At 41.9% G+C, this 27,628-nt stretch overlaps 1 protein-coding gene across 4 annotated transcripts; it reads left to right on the forward strand.

Moving 5' to 3' along the window:
- The first annotated feature begins 61 nt into the window (after positions 1-61).
- On the forward strand, positions 62-27,301 carry TGS1 (trimethylguanosine synthase 1). Of its 4 annotated transcripts, none has more exons than XM_019973773.2 (13): positions 62-418; positions 3,107-3,179; positions 4,898-5,070; positions 5,642-6,458; positions 7,336-7,453; positions 8,345-8,431; positions 9,639-9,813; positions 11,753-12,059; positions 12,396-12,548; positions 14,130-14,273; positions 16,281-16,497; positions 18,303-18,381; positions 25,395-27,301. In XM_019973773.2, the coding sequence occupies exons 3-13, from the start codon at positions 5,011-5,013 to the stop codon at positions 25,515-25,517; spliced, it is 2,280 nt and encodes a 759-aa protein (XP_019829332.2). In that variant the 5' UTR covers positions 62-418; positions 3,107-3,179; positions 4,898-5,010; the 3' UTR covers positions 25,518-27,301. The 4 variants fall into 4 exon arrangements, 3 of the variants coding, with proteins under 3 accessions (XP_019829332.2, XP_019829330.2, XP_019829329.2); XM_019973771.2 differs by having other exon boundaries at positions 3,107-3,171; XM_019973770.2 differs by having other exon boundaries at positions 62-316; positions 3,107-3,171.
- The last annotated feature ends 327 nt before the right edge of the window (positions 27,302-27,628 follow it).

The raw sequence follows: 27,628 nt of genomic DNA on the forward strand, positions 1-27,628 counted from the left end.
GCTCGTCGTCCCGCCCTTTCCTGTACCGCCCTCCCGAACCACTTCCGGCGGCAGCTACTCGCCTGCGACCAGCTTGAGCCGTCCCGGGCCGGTTCGTGCCCTGCAGCAAGGGGTTTTTCCTCCGTCCGCCCCTCGGCCCCGGGCAGCCGAACCGCGACGGGGTGGCCGGCCCGCGTCGTTTGCAGCGTGGCCGCCTCCTCTGAGGCGCTGAGATGTACTGCAAGAAGTGGAGGCCTGTGGCGGAGATGTGTCTCTTCCTCGAAGACCTGCGGGAGGGCTCGCGCATCCTCTGCCTCTGCTCGCGGGCGTTTGTGGAGTAAGTCGGACACGGGCCGCTCCCCGTGGTCCCCGACCTGTGGGGACTGCAGACCCGTGGTGATGGAGCCCTAGAACCACGGCCAGCGCGTCCAACCCTCGGGTACCGTGATGCTTACGAAAAAGGGGAAAACGTCCTCGGGCGTCAGGGGGTGGTCGCCTGCGGCCCTGAAGTAAAGGAGGAAATCTGCTCTGTGGGCTGTTAGGGGAAAACGTGGTGGCCGGTGGGTGTTATTTTACACTCGCCACCTGAGAGGACGGTTACAAGCAAGGGGAGTGAAATGCGAATGAAATTGATCAGGGATGTGACGTCACACGGTGAAGGTTTGAAGATGACTGACTTTTGGTTAACATCTTTTTTTAAAAAAAATGTTAGGCTTCCCTGGTGGCTCAGATGGTAAAGGATCCGCCTACAATGCAGGTAACCCGGGTTCAATCCCTGGGTCTGGAATATCCCCTGGAGAAGGAAATGGCAACCCACTCCAGTATTTTTGCCTGGAGAATCCCATGGGCGGAGGAGTCTGGCGGGCTACAGTCTGAGGTCGCCAAGAGTCAGACACGCCTGAGCGACTAACACTTTCTCTGGAAACTGAAGAAAGTGAAATATACTTTCTGGTATTACACCCATGTGATGTTGTCTAGTGGTGATCCCTAGGATTTCATACAAAGCATAACCAAGTCATTTCCCCTGGGCATTTTTCCCCACAACACATGCTCAAGCCAGAATTTAAGAGCACTGTCCTTAGAGACAGAATATCTGGTTTCACATCCCAGCTCTGGGGCAAATGAGCTGTGTGGGCAGTGGGCAAGTCAAAACATCTCTATGCTCCCCTTTCAGCCGTTTCAGAAAGGATTCCCTTTCCTTTTGACTGCTTTCATGAATGCATGATCCCTTTACAGTAGAGAAATGGCTACTTCCACTTCAGAGATTTCCAAGAGTCATTTACTCGCGTGTATTTTGACTACCCACGTGTCTGGTGCTGTGAGAAAAAGCCGACTTAGAAACGGTTGTGACTGTCGTTGTATTCAAGGTATGATGATGAGCTGCTTGGCCAGGCCTCTTAGAGGGCAGTGTCTTCCTGGCGTCCCTCCACTGCAGGTCTGGTCTCCAGCCTTACAATTCAGTTCAGCAGTTACAGTTCACTTGGTCTTTATCATATCCCAGGTCCAGCTGTATGTGTGTATGTGCTTACTCGCTCAGTCGTCTCCCATTGTGATCCTGTGGACTATAGCCCACCATGCTCCTCTGTCCATGGAATTCTCCAGGCAAGAATACTGGAGTGGGTTGCCATTACCTTCTCCAGGGGATCTTCCCAACCCAGGGATCAACCCTGCCTCTCCTGCATGGCAGGCAGATTGTTTACCAGCTGGGTCACCAGGGAAGCCCACCAGGTCCGGATGACACGTCCCAAATCACTCTGTTTTGTGAACTGAGTTATACTTAGCAAACTCAAAGATTGCTCTGTAGAGATCTCTTAGGTGTAACAGGAAATTCTTCGAATACTCTGCATCAGAAATGCACCTTCCCTGGTGATGAGCACTCTTAGAGATGTTTGAAAGTTGCCCTAAGTGGGGAAAAGAATTTCCATAGAAATGTGAGAGCTGGCAGTCTTTCTCCCTCAGATCATCTGTAGCTTTGGGGTAGACTGGTGACAACCTTGGACACCTGTCTCCCTTGCTCCTTAGCCACGGACAAGGGTCTTCTGCTCCATCCTCTGGACCTGGCACGGCCTACTAGGCTGCCCCAGGCTCCAGAAGGCAGGCAGGCAGGCTGCCACTGTGGGCAGCACAGAGCTCCATGTCATTGGGTCTTGGGAGGCACACCACTGAGGCCCTTTTGTGGCTGCCCTCCCACCCACTGGGGCCCCAAGTTGTTGGGGGTCAGAGGGCATATTGCTAATTGCATTTCATCCCTTCCCCATTCACTGTCCTTCTAAGTCACCATCTACATTATATCTCATGAAGTACCAAAAAATAAATAAACAGGGAATATGAAATACAGCAAGTGTACAAGAGTTTTGTTTTGTTGGATTTATTGTTACTCCATTAGAAAAGTTGTATTAGCTCTTCTTGCAGATGGCCTTGTCATGGCAGATACAGGGGAATGTACTACAGCTTGATTTCCTGGTAGAAAGATAATAATAAAATCCGCCCCCCTTTATTTTAAGTGTTCTGCTAGGTTTATTTTGGTTATGAAATTCCTCTCTTAGTAAAGAAAAAATTTAAAAGATATGTAAAGAAAAGTTTTATCTATTCACTGTTTTTAAAACTCACTGAGACCAAATTGTTTAATCTTGATTTTATGTTTCAGTTTAGTAAGAACTTCATTTTATGTTAGTCTCCAAAACCAGCTCAGACCATGACTGTCTTGTCTCCTAGTCCTATTTGCAGGTGAAGTAGTGTCTGCACATGGGTTTGTAAATCTGTAAGATAAATCTTCTGACATTTATGCTGACTTCTTACTGCAAATTTATAGAATCTTTCCCTGTTTGTATATCACAAGGAGGATCAGATTCTTCCCCCAATATCCAGAGCTGCCACTTAACTTTAATAATTAGTAGTTATCATTATAGTGTGCCTTGTATAGGATTATACCAAGTGTTTTACATGTACAGTCAATCCTTGTTAGAACCCTGTAGCTATGTATTATCACCTCTGTATTACAGATAAGAATAATGTGTTAGCAGAGAGCTTTTCTGTTTTTTACCCTTGTTATTAATCTGTGCTGCCTTACCCTTGTTTTTGCTCTAGTTTAATTTTGTCAGTATTGACTCTTTACTTTGCTTCACAGAGATCGGAAATTGTACAATTTGGGACTAAAAGGCTACTACGTTAAAGATGATGACAACAGTGCAGGTAATACGGTATGAAGCCGTATAGCCCTTTTTTACTAAAATTAGCCATAATACTGTGTAGAGAAGATGCGGAAGCGAAGCAGGGAGGTTCTTTGACTGGTCGTAGTTTAAGTACTTGCCTTATTTGGGAAAGCTTACTTGGCTGCTCATGCATGGTGTGCTTAAGTTTCATGTTCTCGGATCCCAGTGCGCTGGCTTGGGTTTTGGTTTGCTGGGTTAGGCTCCCCAGGCATTGGAGCCACCTCACTCTTACGGCCTCCTTGTTTCAGTCCTTTAGCAGTTTTATAGGTAAATGGTTCAGGGTCAACTCCACGTGAACATCCACAGTCTGGCCTGAAGTAAGGTGGCTACCATCTGTATTAACTCTCCCACGTGACAAGTAGAATCTCGTCTACACTTTGAGCCTCACCCGAAAACCACCTGGGTCTCTGTCAGACTTCCCTGTCAGGACCCCTTTTGTCCCTTCCACTTGGATCTTTATGTTCCTCCAGACACAGAGGGAAGACTGCAGCCCAAGGTATAGGTAAAACCAGCACAGGTGGCGTGTCATGTGCCCGAGAAATTCCCCAGCTCTCACGTGACGGAGCCATCATTGCATCGTCACTTACCCACCTGGTAGAATGTTTGGTTGTGTTTCAGTGTGACACTATACAAGTAAGAGTCCTCTAGACCCTAGGGTCCCACGGAACTTGAGGGAATATGCATAGCCCGAGGGAGCTTACGGCATATGTAGCTGATCCATCTTCCCTGTTTGCGCTCCTGAGCCTCCATGAGTTCATTACGTGGGCTGGCGAGTGGAGTCTCCTTTAATACCTAAATCGGTATCTTTCCCCCTTTGGCTTTTAGTAGAATTTCTGCCCATAGGATCTCCTTTTTTCAGGCTTCATCTGTGTAGTGTAAGATTTCCATTCTGTTGCCTAAGATTATTTAGCTGCGGTGCAGCTCAGCCCTAATTGAGTATGCTCATATAGAGTGTTTGTCTCACATTTTTTAAATAGAGCATTTGAGTGGCTTTTATCCAATTAGTGCTATGATCTACTTTTGGATAACTGTAATAGGATAAAGTAAAACTCGTTTTGTTGTAATAAAACAGGTTTTCTCTAATCAAGGAGCTTGAAAGGATCTTCCAGTTCAGTAGATTTCAGACCTTTTTAATAGTGAAACCTTTCATTAAATGAACTTTCCCACAGAGTCCCAGGCTGTAAATGCCAGTTGAGATTGAAGTACCCGTGAAGGGCCTAAAGACCCGCCTCTCACTTCTCTTATTACCAACTCCTAAAATAACTCCCCAAGTCATCATGTTAAACCCATGGCTCTAGTGCAGCGGTGCTGCAGATGGAAATGTGGAAATGGGGCTGTTTTCCCCAGGGCCTCCCTGCTGTGTTCCCTCACACATCCTCAGTCCCAGCACAGTGCTGAGCAGGAGGAGGCACTCTGTGCGGTGAGCTGAGTGGGCAGCTGGGTGGACAGCGGCAGGCGGAGCCACACTAGAAGCTGTCTCCTGGCTCTAGGAGGCTGTTTCCTCACTAGTCCACAGTCCCACCAATTCCTTTTTTCTTCCTTTTATTTTTCTTCCCCTTAAAAACTGTCACATTTGCACACCTTTACTTTGAGAAAGTCATGTAGTAATTCTGGATCTCAAGTTCTTTTTCATTAAAATGAGGATGATAAAACTTGCATTTAAATCTTCTCTGAAACTAAGCTAACATAACAACCACTGTGTGTAGGCGAACAAGCCACGGAAGAGGAGGAAGGCGGCCACTCCCAGGGCCCTGCAGAGCCTCATGACAACAGATGCCCAGACCCAGATGAGAGTGAACTGGATTCCGAGGCTGAACTCATGAGGAGTATGGGATTGCCCCTTCAGTTTGGTAGGATGTCCGCACATAAGAATTTTGAGGTAAGTATTAGTTTACTTTAATTGTTTGTTTCTTAATTTTCTTCATAAAATATCACATGGAATTTTTTTTTACCCCAAATCTAATGCTTTCTTGAATTAGGCCACTTCCCAGGTGGTGCTAGTGGTAAGGAATCAGCCTGCCAACGCAGGAGACATAAGAGACACTGATTTGATCCCTGGGTTGGGAAGATCCCCTGGAGAAGGGCATGGCAACCCACTCCAGTATTCTTGCCTGGAGAATCCCATGGACAGAGGAGCCTGGTAGGCTACAGTCCATACGGTCGCAGAGTCGGACAAGACTGAAGTGACTTAGCACACACACATACACCTGTTTTTAAATGTATGTACGTATTTATAAGATAACTAGAACTTATGGTTCTGGTTGTGATATGTCTCGTGCGTGAGGATTCCTCTTTTTAGAAACGTAGATAGTACCATTCACTTGTTTGTGTCATTAAAACCCAGATTGGGAGGTTAAGGGTATTTTGTTTAATGTCAAGATAGATTTAGATTCTACCTATTGTTATAGTTTCTGAAGTGCAGTTTATATTCAAGTTATTTTTCTTTGTAGGAATCTATGAATACTAGAAACAAAGTTAAAACAATGAAAAAGAAAAAGAAAAAACATCAAAAGAAGTACTTAGATGAGATTAAGAGAGAATCTTGGAGACAATGTGAAGAAGATGACGTTTCGGCTTCGGACGATCCTTCTTCATCTGAGAATGAGAACACTAGAAAGTACAAACTTCAAAGCCAAAAAGGCACTGAGGCTGAAAGTTTTCCCGTTGAAAACACAGTAGGTCCAAAGCTGGAAATTACAGAGATGTGGGAAAAGTACTGGAATGAATACGGTGGAGGACTGCTGTGGCAAAGCTGGCAAGAGAAACATGCAGATCAGACCCTGTGTCCAGAACCATGGAATGTTCCAGACACAAAGGAGGAGTGGGAGCAGCACTACAGTCAGATGTATTGGTACTATCTGGAACAGTTTCAGTACTGGGAAGCTCAGGGCTGGACTTTTGATGCCTCACAAAGCCAGGATACAGACCCTGGTGGGTCTGAAATAGAAGTTGACAACAAGAAAGATGAAAATCACATGAAAGCAGATGAACTTTTTTCTCCACCTTTATCTGTTGGCAGCGAAAGCTCTAGTTCAAGTGATAAAGATCACAGTGAAATTCTCAATGGAATTAGTAACCTAAGTCTGAATTCAGAGAAAGTAGAACAGAGACAACTAGATCCCTCCCTAAGTTGTGATGGACGTCAGTGTTTGAGTGAAGTTCCCAGCAGAAGAGAATGCCCTGCTTCTGGCCACAGTGAACCGAGTCATGGAGGAAACACGGAAAGCAGCTTGTCTGGGAGCAGAAGCACAGACCAGCCAGCTCAGGGTAAGACTGGCCTAGATTTTTTGGTGCTTGCCTTTTTTTAATTTCCGTTATTAATTTAAGAGCTCTATTAGAGACCATTAGATATATTTGCCTTTTAAGACGGAGAAGGCAATGGCACCCCACTCCAGTACTCTTGCCTGGAAAATCCCATGGACGGAGGAGCGTGGTAGGCTGCGGTCCATGGGGTTGCTAGGAGTCGGATACAACTGAGTGACTTCACTTTCATGCATTGGAGAAGGAAATGGCAACCCACTCCAGTGTTCTTGCTTGAAGAATCCCAGGGACAGCAGAGCCTGGTGGGCTGCCGTCTATGGGGTCGCACAGAGTTGGACACAACTGAAGTGACTTAGCAGCAGCAGCCTCTTAAGAAAGAGAAGTTGTTTTTAATTAAATGTGACCATGCCATCTATAGAGTTACTTAGATTAGGATTTCATCAAAGTGTGACAGCTAACAGATGTCACAGAGGTAACTTTGTGGATTAATTTGTATAGATTTGGACAGCCATGAGCAAAAGTAGTGTCATAGTTCACTTTTTTTTTTCACTTTGCCTACCCCCTGGCTTGAGGGATCTTAGTTCCCCAACCAGGGATCAAACCCAGGCCAGAACAGTGAAGGCATGAAAGCACCAAATCTTAACCTCTGGACCACCATGGCGTTTCTTAGAGTTGACATTTCAAGTAGTTAGATCATGGGAAATTTCAGACTTTCATAGACCTAGCTGAGGATTCTGTATGTGGATACACAGAATAAATAGGTGTGGTCTGCCATGCAGTTCTTTGCAGGAAAGGCCCTGGAAGATGTTGATTGCCTTTGGAAATGACAGAAGAGTTGTCAAACCAGGGACAGAAACTCACTGTGATACCTCCACCTCTTTAGATTCACAGGAGTCCTCAGAAGCAAACACAGTCGGAGACGGACGCCACCGCAGTGGGACTGATGGGGACGAGAGTGGAGACGATCCGCCTGAAGAGAAGCGAAGCAAACTCAAGAGGAGGCGAGTCACTCACCACCTTTCTCTCCAGCACACACCAGCACTCTTTAGAACTCAGGAGCTTACTGCAGGAGAGCACACCTCTACATGCTCTTCCCGAACAGCACATGTTCTTGCTAACTCCTCAGTTTCTAATGGTCCTTAGAGGCAGAGACTATTGTGTGTACTTATATTCTTGGGACCTCGTAGGTTCTACATACACATACAGTGAGCTTAACTTAATTTGTAAGAGTTATTTCTTATCATTTTCATTTGTTACTGTCACCCACGTAGTAGAGGTCACTAGAAGATTTCCACAAAAGGTGGTGATGGTGGCTCAGTGCTAAAGAAGCCGCCTGCAACACAGGAGACATGGGTTCCATTCCTGGGTCAAGAAGATCCCTGGAAAAGGCAGTGGCAACCCACTTGCTGGGAAATCCCATGGACAGAGGAGCCTACTAGGCAATAGTCCATGTGGTCGAAAAGAGTGGGCTGTGACTTAGTGACTAAACAACAACGCTGAGTTACTTAATATCACTTACATCAGAACCTTCTTAACATTATTTTTTCTTCTGTATTTCCTTGTTTGCTTTTAAGGAAAACCTCTAGAGATATCACCTAGGAGATTAGTTAAGGCTACAGGTGAACTGGTGTTTTTCCGAAAGAAAATGGAGAAATCTTTATTTGTACCATGTTCAGGAATAGAGATAATTACTTGACTTAAGATTTGAATGCTTGTTACTGTGTCCCAAACACTGCTAGGTAATTGATCTCATTTGGTAAATCCTGATTGAACTGCACTTCTTCCTGTCTTTCTGGGTTTGTGATGGGAAAGTTTGCATGGGTTGACTTTTAATATTTGCCTGAACTAGTGGACTCTATAGTTAATGGCTTATCACTGTTTGCTTTGTTTAGTCATGAGCTGGACCTCGATGAAAACCCGGACTCAGACTTTGACAACGATGGTTCTCTTCTAGGATTCAAGCACGGCTCAGGGCAAAAGTAATGTTCCATCAACGCTGTTGTCTTCTAGAAATCTTGAACCACGAAGCAGTCCTCAAGCTCTCTTGATACTCAGATAGGGAATGGTGGTTACATATTTCATGGCATTTGAGGTGTTACAGTCAAAGCACTAACCTCTCTTATTAGTAAGAATTGTAGAGCTAACACTGCAGTTGATATATTCACATTATTAACTCAGTGTTAATAACTAAAATCCAGTGTTTTTAGTCTACAAAATTGTAATCATCTCTTTGTACTCCAAGCCATATAATCATTTAAGGCTAGAGTTTATAGAAGTTAATAATATAAAGGGTTTTCCTGATAACTGCCACATTTTAAAATTCCTGGCAGAATTTATTTCTAGCCACATGTAATTTCATTGAGAAATCACTTAGGTAGCTCTTGCTGGTATATATTCAGAGATTTATTCTGTTACCTGGAATTTAACTTAACTGTTCTTCTATTTGGAGCACACAATTTCAGTAAAAGAGAAGGGTAAGATATACTTTTTATTAAGTTTATAGTATGGGTGGAAGATACACTTGACATTTAAAGCCAAACTCTTCAGAGTTTAAGTGCTAAATTGTATGTTATACTATAGGTCCCTAATAGTCTGTAGGAGAGGCAGTTAGTGAGGCTTCAGAGAGTCAATGAAGGCTTCACAACGGACATTTGTCTTCTAGGACTGGAAAAATTCACATGGTTAGATCAGCAGATGTTCTCTAGTTAACTTTAGTAATGGGGGTTTACTTCTTAGGTGAGTTCAGATTGATTTAAGAATCTAGTGGCCACTTTCAAGATAATTTGAAGATATCCAGAACAGGGTTAGAAGAGCTTTGGCATCACCTTACTGTGAAAAAAATTGTATTTTCCCCAATGAACATTGGGATTATAGTTTCCTGCTGTTTCTTTGTTACATTTTACAATATAATTTCTCCTTTCTGTTTTAGGTAAGATGTGTTGATATTATTCCCACCATTGGTGTTTCACATTTCCTTGAGAATTAATCTACAAGCTAGACCTTAAAAAGTCCTCTGCAGTCCTCTGCATGTTTAACTTTATTTTGTAATTTCCATAATTTAAAAAAATGAAATAAAAGTATTGACTGCTAATAGGAAATAGTGAAAATTGTTAGTTTCTTCTCTTTTCGTATAAAGAAATCCGTAGACCCTCATGTCTGAGTCCACTCCTTTTGGTTTGGTCACAGATATGGAGGAATTTCAAACTTCAGTCGCCGGCGGGTCAGGTATTTGCAGAAGAACATGAAGCAGAAGTCAAAGTCCTTGGACATGAGACGACAAATCAATATGAAAAACAAGCACATCTTCTTCACTAAAGAGTCAGAGAAAACTGGTTTTAAGAAAAGCAGAACTTTGAGTAAGGTGTGTGTAACATTTGCTCCATATTTACAAACCTAGTCTGAGTTTGTGACTCTGGCCGCTTAATTGTTGTTTGTGAATGAGAACCCTGCTTCTTCTGGTGGTGAGGGCACCAAAAATTCTGTTCCATTTGCTTCCGCAAGGCTTTTATTGTGTGAATGGAATTTGCAGAATAGGTAATTTGGGGGTGGTCTGATGGGGATGTTTGAAATCTACAAAGTAGTAACATATGGAGCAGTAAATAGGGGATGTTGTCTGATGTGTGCAGTGATGTCTCATCTGTTTCAGGCTAAGTACCATCCTGGAGGCCTGATTTCTGACAGCAGCTACTGTAAGCCTTAATTTTGAGGTCACCTAGAGGTGATTGGGGAGAAGGCAGTGGCACCCCGTTCCAGTACTGTTGCCTGGAAAATCCCACGGATGGAGGAGCCTGGTGGGCTGCAGTCCATGGGGTCGCTAAGAGTCAGACACGACTGAGCGACTTCAATTTCACTTTTCACTTTCATGCATTGGAGAAGGAAATGGCAACCCACTCCAGTGTTCTTGCCTGGAGAATCCCATGGACGGAATAGCCTGGTGGGCTGCAGTCCATGGGGTCACACAGAGTTGGACACGACTGAAGCAACTTAGCAGCAGCAGCAGAGGTGATCAGTCTTAACTTTGCAGACAAGTTCACCCTACTGTCATGAGCCCTACAGCTAATTTAGTGACTCACGGTGTTAACTGGAGCACACACATCCCCTCTCGGATTTTGCTATACCAGCCTTCTGAGTACCTAGGAAACAAAAGTAATTAGAGTTGCTTTTGCTTCGTTTCTTGAGTGATCCTCCTCTGTTATAGAAAAAGAGCTCCATCCAGTGAGCAGTTTCGTGTCTGCCACCTTTGGGGCAGCTCTGTAGAGCAATGAAGCAAAGTCTCAAGCCCCATGATGACTTTGTTTTATCCTTTGTGTACATTATCTTTCCTTAACTTCACCATCCTTCTAAAACATCCTACAGATTTATCGCTGGTTTTATTTTTACTGTATTTCAGATTGCTTGGTTTGTGGTGTTATTTTACTATGTGAGTGGCCCTGGCTATATCTGGAACAAATTTCCTAGTACCAGTTTGATCAGTCTAACAGGTCTTCCTAAACTGTGTTGGATGTGGTAGTCCCATACATTCGTCCATAGCTGAAGAGCTGAAACATAACTGCTGTGTGTGGCTGAGAAAGTAAAATCAGTGTGGCTGTTGTGCCCTTAGTATCCGATTGGTGCCCCCAAAGGAAGGTTCTGGGTTGTGGTCTCCGCCCATTGCCTCTCTGTCACTCTTATTCTCATCTCTTGACTCTTAGGAAGATCAGGAAGATCTGTTAACGAAGAATATTCACGTTAGAAAATTGCATGAAATTGTGCATCATCTGACCTTGAGCCTTGTTTGCATTTCAAAGAAGAAACCTGTTTCTTAGGAATCACTTTACTGACTCTGCTGCTTCATTAGAAGGCAGCTCACATTTTCTTTAGACGGATTGACACTAAATCTTTGTAGAGTTCTTCTCTGATGCTGAGTACCATTTAACATAGATCAGATAGCCTGGGCCATTGCAGAAAATTCTGTATAGTTGGAAAAACTAAAAGTTATGGCTCAACAGTAGGTGAGTGCATTTGTAATGGTAATGTATATTACGGTTATATTGTTAGAAGACCTAATGGAAAGTTACTGGAACAGAGACCTTTATCCTCTTAGTGTTGATTGCATGCAGGAAGGTCATCGTCTTGTGTTTAAGTGAGGTCATGGTATATCCAGGTAACATTTAGGTTGGAATTACATAACTTGTATGATGTAATGTACATATCTGAGCTAATACTGTGACGCAGCTTGTCAGGTCAAAAATGGTAAAGCAGGTAGACATGTTCTTTGTAACAAAGAATTAATTCATGCTTGTAACATTTTAACATTTCAGGTAGAAAAATTTCTAAAATGGGTTAAGGAACCAGTGGATGAAGAAGCATCGCCAGAGTCGGTTTCTCATAACAACATGCAAGACACTTGCACAAGCAGTGGCTCAGAGGAACCAGAAGTGTCTGTTGAGAAGGGGGATGACCCGGTGGAAATGAGTGAGGCAAAACCTGGACAGCATCCTGCTGTGTGTCCAGCCGGGGAAGTGGGAGCAGAGACGCATGACGGGACCAGCCCAGAAGCCGCCGGGACAGATACAGAGGGCTGCGTGCCCCAGGCTGCTTCGGACCCTCGCCAGGAAGAGGCTGAAGGTGAGAATGTGCTCACACTGTCACGGGCGGAAGGTCATTGTTCTCAGTGTGCCTTTCCCTCGTTACCGTTTACGATCATCTACACCTCCAGACTCAGAGCCCCCTTGGCTGCACAAGCACGGTAAAATAAAAAGTTAACTCACATAGGGAGCTATTGGAGCACTTCCATCGATGCCATTAGACTGGCGTCTGCCACCACACTGCTCTGTAGGCTGCGTGTTCTGGAGCGCAGCCCCAAATTCTAGTTATTTGATGTAACCACACTTTTATCAACTTCACCTGTGATTTCCTCTTTCTGTAGTCACCATCTGTATTGGTTCTGTTCTTTTGTTCTAGCTAAAAGTCAGAAAAAGAAGAAAAAGAAAAAGAAGAACAAAAAGGAGCTGAATCTGCCCCCTGACATCGCTGCCGTGCCTGAGCTTGTGAAGTACTGGGCTCAGAGGTACAGGCTCTTCTCCCGTTTCGATGATGGGATTAAATTAGACAGAGGTAACGTGGATGTGTAATTTTTAACTTGGTTTTGAAATAATTTCAGATTTATAGAAAAGTTATAAGAATTGTAAGAAACTTTCATATCCCTTCTACTCAGATTGAGCTCTTTCTACCGTTTTGCCACATTTGCTTTGTCATTCTGTGTATGTGTATTTTCTGATCCAGCTACTCCTACCCCTTAATACTTTGGTGTATATTTTCTAAGAACAATGATGTAACAGTGATAAGGTTAGAAGTTTAACATTGTTACCATGTTATAATCAACAAAGTAGTGCTCTCCTTTCATCAATTATCCTAATCATGTCCTTTGCAGCATTTTTTTCCTTCCAGTGTAGGATCGTATATTACATTTATTTTCATGTTTCTTTTCCTTTAATCTGGGACAGTTCCTCAACCTTTTTGCCTTTCATGACTTTGACATTTTCTAGAGAATAGCTGCCAGTCATCTTCCACAGTGTCTCTCAATTTGGATATAAACGTGTTTTTTAAACTCAGACTCAGGTTTATTCTGTATTTTTAGCACAATTGATAGATGATTAAACAGAACATCTGATGAGCAGAAAGCTGTAAGTTAATCAGTTAACACTGGAAAGTTTGAATTCTTTCTCCAGCTTTCCTACCATGACCTTAAACAGCTAGCTTATACTCAGTTGCACAAACTGATGCTTATTTTCGTGTTGGCGCTACTTAAATATTTCTACCGTTTATTTATTATATATTATTTATTATTAATATTTATTAACTGTCAAAATCAGGAGGTACTGATCTGTGGTGGAGTTTCCGGGGTTCCTTGAACCTCTTAAAATTATTTGTAAAATGTTGTATATCAGGGAGCATACATAGAGTTTGTTGGGGAAATAAGACTGGATAAAAGCTGATAATTCTATAATAGGAGTTTATGAGTTTATTCTTCTACCAGTGAGGAGCCATTTAAAGTTTTGGTTTAAAAAAGGGAGAGGGAATAGGAAAATTGGTACATCATTTTGTTCAGAGAAATATTCTGAAAAATATAAATTCCTTCTGTTGGACAAGGAGGAGGAGGGCAGTGTCCTTTTCTTGTGGAGTGGACACAGGACTTCATTACTGAAGATGAAGACAACCCTAGAGTCGTGTTGTCACATCCTTGCTTTCTGCAGATTTTGCCAAGTGTCTGGTACAAATCTGGTTCATTACTTCCCCTCTAGGAATGAATGAATTGGGAGCCTCAGTGAAGTTTGGGGAGTTGATCAGCTAGAACAGCTACCTTTCTATTTCCCACAATAGGCAGTCAATTGTTACTACTTCAGACAGAAAAATCAGTATTGCTTTCAGTTATTGGAGGCGTTTTGTAAAAGAATCAGGCAAGAATAGAGGTGGTTAGTTGTTTATGTGAAAATTGGGACTGGGGATAGTACTGCTCCATTTATAACAAAATTTGTAGACCTTTCTTTCAAACTGGATAATATATGATTTTTTGAAAAGAGAAACTGAGTTGTTTTTTGGGTATTTATTCAGTAGTATACATCGATGTTTGCTGTGTCTGTGTCTGGCTTGGCTTCTTGACACTGAATGTCCTAACAGAAGCCTTTCCCTTTGCAGAGGGCTGGTTTTCAGTTACTCCCGAGAAGATTGCCGAGCATATCGCGGGCAGGGTCAGCCAGTCCTTGGAGAGTGGCACCATTGTGGACGCCTTCTGTGGAGTTGGAGGAAATACCATTCAGTTTGCCCTAACAGGGAAGAGAGGTAATTGGTCATCAGTGGTTTACTCATTAATTAATTTCAGTTTATTCATCAGATGTTTCATTTTCCTTCAGCCCTATCTTTACTCAAATATAATCATAGATAATTTAATGCCAAATATTTAACAATAATAGTTAGCATATATTAAGACTACACTTTGGGTACTGTTGTGTTTAATATGTATCAGTGTATTTAGTCAATAGTCTTGTGATATGTATCTTTTATACTTTCTGTGTTTAACAAATAAACTGAGAAATAAAACATGCAGTAATTTGCCCAAGATCACACAGACCCAGCTCAGTAGCGGCAAGATTATAACATGATATAAAAGTAAAACTATTAAAATGGGGGAGACTTCTCTGAAAGAAGAGAAGCGTAGATAGTGCAGCAGGGGAGGTGGGGTCCGGCTTTGCCCTCACCTGCTGTATGATTTTAGACTACCTTTAATCTTAATGGAAAGGAGAGATTAAACTGAGAGAATGCTGTGATACCTTTCAGCTTTGACATCCTAAGACACTAAGAACCTTTTAAATATTAGACTGTCCTCATGGTTGTTTGACTTTGGAATCCCAGAAAAGAAAACCTGTTACTGTATATCTGCCAGGAACTGTGTCAGGTAGGTGGTACATGTGCTGTTTCCAGAGATGGGTTGAGGGGGAGGCTTTATGAGACTGGACAAGGTGGCCAGTGGCCGCCATTCCTGGACATTGCTATTCCCCGCGGTATCTCCAGCACCTATCAGCACTTCATTCACCTGCCAGATTGAGTTGCTCACACTCTGTTAGGCCCGAAAACAAAAATGGCTTCCAAGAGAGCACAGGTGAAAACAGGGCGATTAGCCAAATACAGTTGGTGTTGAAAGTCACTTTTTTTCTGTTGAATTTTTGCTGTTGACAGTGTATCTCTACATCTGTCTCCATGCTATCAATTCAGCAGATTAAGCAGCTAAAAGGACCTTGTCCCTTTTATAAATATGAAAGTTATTTAGAAGAATAGTGTTGTGGATGGATGATTTTGCAACATAGGGTTGGTGCCTGTATTCACTGTTCCAGTGATGTACTTAGTGCATTATTTCCCCAAAGCATTAACAAACCTTGAAACCAACATTTTCTGTAATACAGCTATTTCCTTGTCAACCATGGTATATGCATCAGGATTGCACTCCGCCCTTGCAGACATAAAATATTGCCACTAACATCCTGTTGCACACACAGGTGCACATGAGTAATTTACTGGAAGACATGAGTAAGTCGGAATTAACTTACGTTTGCGTTGCTAATTATGAAATTGGAGTAAATTAAATGAGAGCCCGTGTGGTAAAAACATGACGTCTGTTCCCTCTACCTAAAATGTCTCATTAAACATCACCAGCAGGTGTTTTTGCAACTCTTCTTCGTAAGTTAGCTACATAGGTTTGTCAAAATGTTTTATTTGCCTTTTTGTAGACATTGTCAAATCTGTCTACTTTTGGACATTGCCTCATCTTGAGGAAATTGGTCTTCTGTGAAATCTTAGCATTTCTAAGCTGTCTGTGCAGCCATCACCTTCCCAAGTGTCTACCGTACAGCTCTGACCACAGACCAGGCTTGGGTTGCTGGGTAGCCACCTCACTGGTTACCTTGGCCCAGCGGCCTAAGTGAGACAGCTCTGCAGGCCACATCCTTGGTCTCATTTTCTTGATACAGCACAAGTGAATATTCCTGAAAGTGAAAGTAAAGTCGCTCAGTCATGTCCGACTCTTTGCGACCCTGTGGCCTGTAGCCCACCAGGCTGCATCCATGGGATTCTCTAGGCAAGAATACTGGAGTGGGTTGCCATTTCCTTCTCTAGGAAGTGAATCTTCCTAGGTTAGGTGAAATTTTTAAATTAAATTCTCTCATTTATGTGGCCAAATCTCCCTTTAAAAACGGGACTTAAACGCACAGAAAATAAAGACTGCTCAGAAGATGCAGTCGTCCATATAACTGACAATCAGTATCATTGAACTCCTCTTTCTTGTCCTATTTTTAGTGATTGCCATCGATATTGATCCTGTTAAGATCGATCTTGCTCGCAATAATGCAGAAATTTATGGCGTAGTGGACAAGATCGAGTTCATCTGTGGAGATTTCCTGCAGCTGGCTTCTAGTCTAAAGGCCGATGTCGTGTTTCTCAGCCCGCCTTGGGGAGGACCGGACTACGCCACTGCCGAGATCTTCGACATCAGCACCATGATGTCTCCTGATGGATATCCTTTGGAAGTCCTAGAGTTCACTCAAACGGTGCTGTGGAGAGGAAACGTCTGTGTGTGTGTGTGTGTGTGTGAGAAATTAGTGAACAGGAGAGATGTTAGCTAATAGCACTTGATAGATTCCAGTTTGTTTTGCATAAAAATTAACTGGTGATTGATCTCCAAAAGTTATGGCAAATATGAGGTTATATTTCCATTGGTTGCTCTCCAATTGTCCCATTAGAAAAGAAGAACTAAAGGGCATTAATTGTTTGGAATTACTGTCTGGAAATCAGGGGTTTCCTCAGGACCTGTTCCTGGGCTCTGGGTGACTGTCCCTTGACTTATCTTCGGCTCACACTGACCTAAGTTGTCTGTGTCTCCAAGTTCTTCCTGTTACTTCTCCAGGTTACTGGAGCAGCCCCTTATTTCAGGAAGACTAGCATGTGTTCCAGAAGGCAATGGCACCCCACTCCAGTACTCTTGCCTGGAAAATCCCATGGATGGAAGAGCCTGGTAGGCTGCAGTCCGTGGGGTCGTGAAGAGTAGGGCACGACTGAGCGACTTCACTTTCACTTTTCTCTTTCATGCCTTGGAGAAGGAAATGGCAACCCACTCCAGTGTTCTCGCCTGGAGAATCCCAGGGACGGGGGAGCCTGTTGGGCTGCCATCTATGGGGTCGCACAGAGTTGGACATGACTGAAGCAACGCAGCAGCAGCATGTGTTATTTTTCCTTTTATCTCAATTCCCCAGAGGAGTCATTTACGGCTCTTAACTGGAATTGTTTTAAATCACTAATTAAAATTTAGAAAAAGTACAGTAGACAGAGTTACTTGTCTTTATTCTTTACTAGAAAGATGTGGTTATTGTGCTTTCCCGTTCATCCTGTTTTCACAAAAACTAGGAAATAGCAGAAAGAAAGTGTGTGTTTCTAGCTCTCGGTTGCTACCCTAGGATAATCCAATACATAGATTAAACTTCTAATCCCTGACCTGTTAGAGACAGCTCAGTCAGTTCAGTCACTCAGTCGTGTCTGACTCTTTGTGACCCCATGGACTGCAGCACGCCAGGCCTCCCTGTCCATCACCAATTCCCGGAGTTGAGTCAAACTCATCTCCATTGAGTCGGTGATGCCCTCCAACCATCTCATCCTCTGTAGTCCCCTTCTCCTCCTGCCTTTAATCTTTCCCAGCATCAGAATCTTTTTTAATGAGTCAGTTCATCACATCAGGTAACCAAAGTATTGGAGTTTCAGCTTCATCATCAGCCCTTCAGTGAACACCCAGGACTGATTTCCTTTAGGATGGACTGGTTGGATCTCCTTGCAGTCCAAGGGACTCTCAAGAGACTTCTCCAGCACCACAGTTCAAAAGCATCAATTCTTCGGTGTTCAACTTTCTTTGCGGTCCAACTCTCACATCCATACATGACCACTGGGAAAACCATAACTTTGACAAGACAGACCTTTCTTCTCCTTTAGGTCCCATTCGAGGTACTGTTGGGCTTCTCAGGTGGCTCAGTGGTAAAGAATCTGCCTGTAATGCAGGAGACCCCCGTTCAATCCCTGGGTCTGGAAGGACCCCCTGGAGAAGGGAATAGCAACCCACGCCAGTTTTCTTGCCTGGAAAATTCCATGGATAGAGGAACCTGGAGGGCTAGAGTCCATGGGGTCTCAGAGTTGGACATGACTGAGCAACTAACACACACACAGAGCGCTGTTCCACATCAGAATACACTTGGGTTATGATATCACAGTTGAAGAACATATCTCTGATCAGAAATCAACCGCTGTTTTTGTTACTTTTCCTTAACTACTGTCTACCTTTGAAATTTTCAGACTTGCCCAGAAGATCACTAATAATATCGTTTTCTTTCTTCCAAGAAATGCTGATACCGACCAGGTAAGCCATTACTAAAGATCTTCTATGAACCTCTGGTGTGACTGTTACAGAGACTAGACAGAAAAAGATGCAGGGTATTTGTTTACTTGAGAGCATATTTATGAGAAATGCCTGGCTTTTTTTCCTATTATTAGAAAACTACAAGTCTCAGCAGTTAAGTCTACCCATGCCCATTTCATCCTGCTCATCTCCTTGGCTCCCGGCGTACATGACCATCAGCAGAACACTCAGGGCTTTTCGTTCCATGTCCTGAAAGGATGAGTGTGTTGTGTTCCAGTCCTGCACACCTGACATAGCCAAGATACCTTTACTGAAGCCTGCCTTGAGAATAGGTGTTAGGTATTCCTGAAAATGACAGCCTTGATGGATACACAGACAGATGAAACCTTAATGTGACCAACAGTTTTTTTCTATGGTCTTGAGGTGTAGGGCACTTGACTAACATTCACATATCCTTGTTCTGTTCATATCACAAACATTTATTTTAAACATGTTGGTTTTTTCCCTAGAATAATAACTGCTTCACAGCGATCTGAGGATGTCTTGGTTTCATGCTTTCGTTGATGTGTTTTGTAAGCACCTATCACTCCAGTATTCTGTTCTAGAGCATTCCATGAACTATATAGTCCATGAGGTCGCAAAGAGCTGAATTAGCGACTTTCACTTTCATCACATATCTGCTTTGTGCTAAGTATGCTGTTGAGAATCTTTGGTCTTTCATCTTTAAGTTTTACTCCAGCATTGCTGGGTGTTGGTTTTTCCTTTCTCTCCCATTTGGTACTCTGAGAGCTGACTCTCATTGAGCTTTGTTCATCATATTTAACTCTGAAATTATCTCCATTATTTATTCAGCTATGTTCTCACCATCTTTTTCTCTTTATCAGGACATCTATTACATGAAAGTTAATGTCCCATAACTGTACTTTCTGATGTTTTGTCTCCTTTTCCCTTCTGGGAGATTACTTCTGTCTGTTCTTCATTCCTCACATATATAAATTCTTTCTATCCCATCTAATGTGTTTTTTGAAGAATAAATGAAATAAGTAAACCAGTTTTCACAGTCCCTCCAGCCCATAAATCTTCAAAAATTCTTGTGTCTGTTACTCAGAAGATCCTGCCATAAAGTTATTGTGGAAAGAATGTAAACATTACTAAGATTTGGAAGAAGAACAATAGGTAAAGATGTCATGATTTCCCTAGAGGGCAAAATGGACATCTTTAATATTTGTAAAACGGGGACTTCCCTAGTGGTCCAGTGGCTAAGACTGCTGCCACTGCAGAGGGCACAGGTTCCGTCCCTGATCAGGGCACTAAGATCCCACAAGCCATGAGGTGCAAACACCACCCCCGCCCCCCCAAAACTGTAAAATGACAGAATCTAGTTTATAAACACACATTCCAGATTGCAGATTTTTCTCTTCTCCTCTACTAACCGGTAACACTTACGTACTAAACATGTTCTTGTATTTGTTTATTACACTTTCCCATCTTTGCTTCATCTGCTTAATCTTTGGAATGCTGGGTTTCAGATCTGGCTGCAAATTAAATCACCTGAATAGCTTCTTTTTTTTTTTTTAATTGTAGTAGAACATTCATGACAAAATTCACCCTAAATCACTCTGAAGCATACGGTCCAGGAGCATTAAATACATTCGTGTTGTGGGACAGCCGTCAGCACCATGTGCCTTGGGACATTTCTGTTTTCTGACACTGCAGCTCTGTACCCATCACAGACTGATTCCACACCCGTCCACCACTGCCTCCAGCGCCCGCCTTCTACCCGCTGTGTCTGTAAATCTGACTGCTCGTATATGCCTCAGTGAGTGGAGCCATACGATATTTGTCCTTCTGTGTCTGGCTATTTTCACTTAGTATACTGTCCTTAAGGTTCATCTGTGTTGTAGCGTGTGTCAGAATCTTCCTTTATTTTTAAGGCTGAATGACAGTCTGTTGTATGCACACGCGTTTTGTTCATCCTGTTACCCGTCTGCGGACATTCAGGGTTGTTTCCACCTTTTGACTGCTGTGGATAATGCCGCTATGAACACGGGTGTACACACATCTGGTCAAGTCCTTGCTTTCGGCTTTCTTGGTTATATATCCACAAATGGAACAGCTGGATCAGATGGTGATTCTATTTTTAGGTTTTGGACTGTTCTCCACAGCAGCAGAATGATTTTACATTCCCAACAGTAGTCACAAGAGTTCCAACTTGCCCACAGTCTCAGTAACATTTGTTATTTTGTTTGGTAATAACTATCCTAGTGGGTATGGAACGGTACCTCACTGTGCTTTTAGCTTGTGCTTTCCTAAGTGATGCTGAGCGTCTTTTCATGTGCGTGTCTTCTGGGTATTAACCCTTTATTGGATATATGCTTTCCCAGTTTTTTCTCTCATCCCATGGGTTGCCTCAGAAGTGTTTTTGGTTACTCTTGTTCTGGCCACACCGCACAGCCTGGGGGATCTTCGTTCCCCAACCAGGGACTGAACCTGAGCTCCCTGCAGTGAGGGTGCAGGGTCCTAGGGACTGGCTCACCAGGGAAGTCCCCCTTTACTCTCTCAGTAATGCCTTCTAATGCACAAAATGTTTTCATTTTGATGAAGTTCAGCTTAGCTAATTTTTTTGTTTGTTGCCTGTGCTTTTGATGTCATCTCCAGAAACGATGGCTAAATTCAGTGTCTTGAAGATGTTCTCCTGTTTTCTTCTTGGTACAGTTGTCACTGAGTAGCTTTTTTAAACTACTGATACTCAAGTCTACTGGGGAAGATTCTCTCCAGTTTGTTTTCTAGGATGAGGCCCACACATGAATTTTTAAAACACCCCAAGTGATTGTCATGTGCAGCCAGAAGTGAGATTCTCTGGGTTAAAAGAAGAGGAAACAGAATGAACAAATCAGTTCTCCTCTGAGTTTTAAGGGGATAATCTTAGATCTTGGTGCTTGTCATCTACTGGTGAGACTTTGTGTCTAAACATCAGGTCTCTCAGGTAGTGTGTGCTATGACAGGAGAAGGAAAAAGCACTCTCTCCTGGCTTTATGTATTTTTATATCAAACTGAATATTAAACCTAACATCTGCTATTCATGTGACTCAGTTCTAGATTGCAAGATAAGGCTGAGTCTATTCCATAATTCTGTTTTTCTCGCATGTAAATATTACACATCAAGAAAAGGAAAAAAAAAATTTTTAAGAAAAAATAATTGTACATCATAACTAGTCTCACAGGAGGCTAAATGATCCTTCTATGAAACATTAGATGGGATATTTGGGTACTTGAATGACAATAGGAAATTCACTATCACGAAAGTTTGAGTGAGTACATTTTTTCTAGCTAAATGAACACTTGCCCAAGGACAAAGTGAACTTTTTTTCTTGGATTTTGATTTTCACACACATGGCAGAATTGCAGTTGGTAGCTAGCTCATTCACATATTCTACCGCTAGAGGGCGTAATGATACTAGAGAATAATAAAAGTAAAAAAAAAAACTTGAAATTTCAAATGCATTATACTGGTATTGAATTTGGATCAAATTACTATAGGAAATCAGCTTTTCTTTTTAAAATGAAAATTATCCACATATAGGATTTTTTCTCCCAATTTTAATCTGTTTGATATATTTTAATAACTTCCGTTTTGAATTTATTTTTAATTGGAAGATGCTTGCTTGACATTGTTGTATTGGTTTCTGCCATCCATCCACATGAATCAGCCACAGGTAGACCACATGTAGGATTTTTTAAATGAGAGAAGAGATGGTACGGCAGGGTTTAGAAAGAGCAGAGTGGCATGCTTGACATGAAGTCGAGTTCATGAGAGTCCAGTCCTTAGTTGTACTTCCTGTCCAAACAGACTGGCGTTTCTTTTGGTAATCATAGTATATTTTGGTCCAATACCAAAAATATAGCCTGTAATTGGGAACTGCTGATTTTTATCTATTTACTTCTTTCCTTCCCTCCCCTCCCTCCTTCCTCTTCCTCTCCCGCTCCTTACCCCACCCCTCTTAATTTATTAAACTTAAAAAAGGGGAAGGAACCAGATGACATTTTGTCAGTTAAACCTACTAGTGAAAAATAAAGACAGCTGTAAATTGATGGCAATAAGTTTGCTTGAAACAAAATATTATTTATTGCCTTGAACTACATAATTTTTAGTTACATAGTTACAATTTCAACTCCAGAATTCTAACCTTGAAAATGTATGTACTTGTGAAAATATCTTTTAAAAGCACAAAAAGGCTAAGGTTAGAAATCATTTTTAAATAGAACACTTAAAGTAACATACTAATTCTGTTTTAAATTTCTTGCTAAACACTAGGTGGGTGTTTTTGATACTTGCTTTAGTTGTCCATCGTCTGAGTCTCCTGGCTAGAATGAGAGATTCACGAATGCTTCCTTTGGTTTTGTTTTGGTTTTGGTGCACTCCACTGCCTGGAAGAAAAACCCTTAAGCCATTTACTCAGTAGTTGTTGAATAAAATAATCTGTCATAGACCTCAAAAACTCCCATGTAAGACATCTTCATTCCTTTTTCTACCCAAAACCCCCAAGTGCAGGAAACCTTACCTTCTCAGATTCATTTTAATGTAATTCTGTGTATGAATTACAGGGTGCTCTTTTCAGGGAGATTGGTAATATTCCTCCTTTTTAGATTTAGGAAGCCAAACCTCATCTTAATGGCTTTCTGCATTGATGAGCAAGTTACGGGTAGAACTGAGATGTTGCTGCTTGCCTCTGGGTGCTCTGCTCTCCCTGTTCCGGTAGATTTTTTGCTGCTGTTTCAGCTCAGCGCCGCTTCTCTTTACCCACCTCGTCTCTCCTTTCCTTCCTCTTCCTCTCAATCCCCACCCCACACCCAGAGAAGACTTCTGCTTTGCCAGTCTCAACTTTTTTTATGTAAATCATTATTTAAAGGAATGGGAGAAATACTGTGCTTAAGTTATATCTTAATTCATAGATAAATTACTGTAAAGCAATTATATTTTAAATATACTAGTCGATACGCCTTTCATTGGTTAAAGACAAAATTCTTCATTTGCCCTTTCTCGTGAAAAATCAGACTGGCACAAAGATTGCTGTTGTTTAGTCGCTCAGTCATGTCCAGCTATTTGTGACCCCATGGACTGCAGCACGCCAGGCTTCCCTGGCCTTCACCATCTCCCAGAATTTGCTCGAACTCATTTCCATTGCGTCCGCAATGGCATCAAACCATTTCATCCTCTGTTGTCCCTTTCTCTTCCTGCCTTCAGTCTTTCCCAGCATCAGGGTCTTTTCTAATGAATTGGCTCTTTGCAACAGGTGGCCAAAGTATTGAAGCTTCAGCTTTAGCATCAATCCTTCCAATAAATATTCAGGGTTGATTTCCTTTAGGATTGACTGGTTGGATCTCCTTACAGTCCAGGGGACTCTCAAGAGTCTTCTCCAACACCATAGTTCAAAGTCATCAGTTCTTTGGCGCTCAGTCTTTTTTATTGTCCAGCTCACACATCCATACATGACTACTGAAAAAACCCTATGTTTGACAATGCAGACTTTTGTCAGCAAAGTGATGTCTCTACTTTTTAATACACTGCCTAGGCACAAAGATATCAGAATAGAAAACGAAACACTTCTTTCTTCCTGATAATTGCTGCTCTGAGATGACTTCACTATTTTTCACTTCTAGTTTTACTTTAATTACTTTATGCCTTTTTAGTCAATAGTGGGATGTATACGTGCATCTTCTCATTGTAGCAGGTACTGTTTGGCTTCTGCTGCCATCTATCCCTATTGATAAAAACACAGCCATCTCTTTGCATCTCTGGAAGAGGTTGATATCAACATTGTTACTTTCCTAGTGGGACAGCCTCTTTTTTTTCTTTCAGCGTGTACCCTGGAATGACCTTTGCTTCTTCCCTATTTCTGTATCTGTGACATTTTTCTAAGGAGAAGTTGAAGTACTGTAGAATACATGCTCATTGATGATACACAGTAAATTTTACTTCCCGCTGGAAGCTGGTGGAGCACATGTAATACCACTGAGATGAGATGTCTCACCTCCAAACCAGTCCCTGGGACTCCGGGAGCCCTCTGTCCCCTACTCCCTGTCTCCAAACAGCACCTCTCTGTGCAGAACACACAGCTGCAGTGTTTCCGGTTACAAGGACCGGACTGCAGTCCCTGGGACTCCGGAAGCCCTCTCTCCCCCACTCCCTGTCTCCAGGTCTCTGACTCCCAGGCTTCCACTCTGTCCCCCTTTCCCTTCACCCCCCTGCCACCCTCAACAAACTGGTCTCTGGTGATGGTTAGAAGGGAGTGTATTTGCTAGTAATAGACCTGAGAGGTTAGACAAAAGATGCTGGACTAAAATGAAACTTTGTGTAAGGATTTAGGGTAGTAAAGCATTGCTCTTGTGAAGCATCCTTTTGAGGTTAACTCTTCAGAGATGAAGAGTTGGTGGTACTTTTAGCTTCTCAATAACAGGGCCAGTCACCGTATACGAGTAGACCTCAAAAAGAGCAGTATATTTAATCACAGTAAAGCGGGGAGGGGAGACTTAAAAATATACACACGCAAGAGCAGCAGGTGGAGGAGGTGATTCAAGCTGGGAGAACAGCACAGAGCCCACCGAGGAAGCAAGAGTCAGATCACAGAAGCTGGAGCTCCTGTGAGAGATGGACAGGTCTGTCTCGCTCTCTGATATGTTCTATCTTAATAAATAACCTGATATTCGGGAAGGATATGTGGTTCTGTTCCTCTAAGTTCTGTAACTTCTGGCTTTGGAGAGATTAGGTCTTATACAATAACATAGCACTGTGATCCTACCCATAATGTCAAAAGTATCTGAAACAACAAGTATTTCTGCCACCAAACACTTCACTAATACTCACCTGGAAAGTGACAGTGAACATTTGAGATGCCTCATTATTTGAAAGTCTTAAAAGCCTGAGTGGTATTGTCTTGATAAAGCATCTGAATGGAAGGTTCATTTTGAAGTCATGCTTATGTGCGTATGACTTTCTTCTGTTCCATTTTCAGGTGGCATCCTTGGCTGGGCCTGGAGGGCAAGTGGAAATAGAACAAAACTTTCTTAATAATAGGTTGAAGACAATCACTGCTTATTTTGGGGACCTGATCCGAAGATCAACCTCTGAATCATAAGTGAGGTGGGACAGAGAGACCAAAAGATCATGTAGCAGTCAGATTATCATTCACCGGAGTTACTCTCTGTGCTCACTGATGTTTTGTGCCCCGAGTCTAGTGGGTATTTGTGCCCAAATACACATTTTCCCTCACTGGTACAGTACTATGTGAAATTTGGCTTTAAGCATCCATTTATTTTATAGTTAGTGTTTTTTAAGTTTCTATGGGAAAAAATGAAATACATTTTATAATGTAAAAATTTATATTCTTTTTCTATTAAAACAGCAGTCAGCAGAGGAAGAAAATGTGTCTCTTAATCATCTAAAATGTGTGTTCGGTCATTTTTACAAGTAGGTCAGAATTCATGGACATGGGGCTCTCTGGCCACTGGGGATGTGGGATCTTTATCTTCCAAATAATACAGGCATATTAAACATTAAACAAAACATGGCTTTGGCTGGGATGGAGCCAGGGGATTGAAATAAAGTAGAGGATTTCCAGTAAATATTAGAAAAAAATAAATAAAAAGCAACTGGGTTGGAGAATACAGCAATGCTAACTTTAGTTCTCTTGAAACTTCACAAAGTTTGCCTTGCAGTACGGTAGCAGTAGAACTGATCATTAAGGATTAAATTAATTTCTTTTTAATCACCATCAAAATCTGTCAGCGTTCTAGGTTTTTATACTTTTTCATCAGGTAGCATTAGCGTCTATACCGTAAACTTGTCGCCATTTTTTAAACAATGGCAGCGTTGGTCATCCACAGCTCTATACATGGCTCTTAGCACTAGAATATGCTTATTGGCCTCTTGGGGTGGGAGACAGGAGGGGTAAAAGCAGATATCCAAAATCACCAATTATTTTTAGTTTTTGTCACTTAACCTTTCATGCATATACTTTGTCCACAATGCATTTCCATGCTTGTATGTTGTTAATATTAAAACTGATTTGTCTTACTGAACATACATGACTGTGTGCAAATAGAACAGGAAGCCTAACCAGGGTTAAAATAGGCCTGCCCGCTGATGGCACAGATATAGCTGACTTATAAAATGACTCACTGATAGATTGCCAGTGGTCCAAAGAACTTATCAAGCAACCCCGTTGTTCAAACAAAATCTTCCTTAGAAGCCAAATCATGTTCTAGTCCAACTCGTTTTGGTCTTTTCTTCTTACTGTGAAACTTTTTAAAAACACTTTTATAAAAGTGAATATATATTCCAACAGTTTAAATACAAAGTTAACACACCTACCCTACCATCCTCCCCTGCCTTGACCCTTCCTCTGCATCTCCATTGCTCACATTTCCACTCCTCTTCCCAAAGGCAATCACTGTTGACACTTTGGTGTGTATCCTTTAAGACACTTCTCTGTTCAGTGTAACCTTGTCCTCACACAGTAGGGTAGGGTGGGATTGGATTGATTTTTGTTTTTAATGTCTTACAAATTTTTCCACATAAATACATATATGTCTTCTAACAGTCACATAATACAAATCTATGAGAATTTCTTTAACCATTACCCAACAATGAACTCATATTGTTTCCAGTTTTTACAGTTGCAGATAGTACTGCAGTGTATATTTTTAAGTAGCGTAGGTTCCTAGAAGTGGAATTTTTAAGTCAAAGGTCATGGTTATTTTTTTAAGTGTATCATGTTAGGTTGCCCTACAGAAATGTATACTCTCATTAGCTACGCATGAAATAGACTGGTTTTCCCCACAGCCTCAAAAACATCATATATTTTCACTTCTTACTGTCACCAGTCTGAATAAAGTTATTTTAATTTGCATGTTCTGATAACTAGTAAGTGTGAGCAGTTTTTCATTTATTACCTAAAATACATGTGTTAGGCATCTAATGTTTTCACCAAATGAATAGCTAATTGCTACATCATTTACTATCAAATGAACTAACATTTCTCCATCAATTTGAAGTTTGACCTTTGTGTGTGTGTAATATTCTGTTTGTGAAATTTTTTTTTCCATTGATCACTCATCCATTCTGATGCCATATGTTTTTGTGTGTGTGTCGTATGTTTTTGATTACTGTAGTCTTTGTTATATGTGTTGATAGTATTGGCTTCTATTATTAGTGTCTTAAGTTTTTCTTGGCTCTTCTTGAGCATTT

The sequence above is a fragment of the Bos indicus genome, chromosome 14 (assembly GCF_029378745.1).
Source record: "Bos indicus isolate NIAB-ARS_2022 breed Sahiwal x Tharparkar chromosome 14, NIAB-ARS_B.indTharparkar_mat_pri_1.0, whole genome shotgun sequence".
NCBI classification, from domain to species: domain Eukaryota; kingdom Metazoa; phylum Chordata; class Mammalia; order Artiodactyla; family Bovidae; genus Bos; species Bos indicus.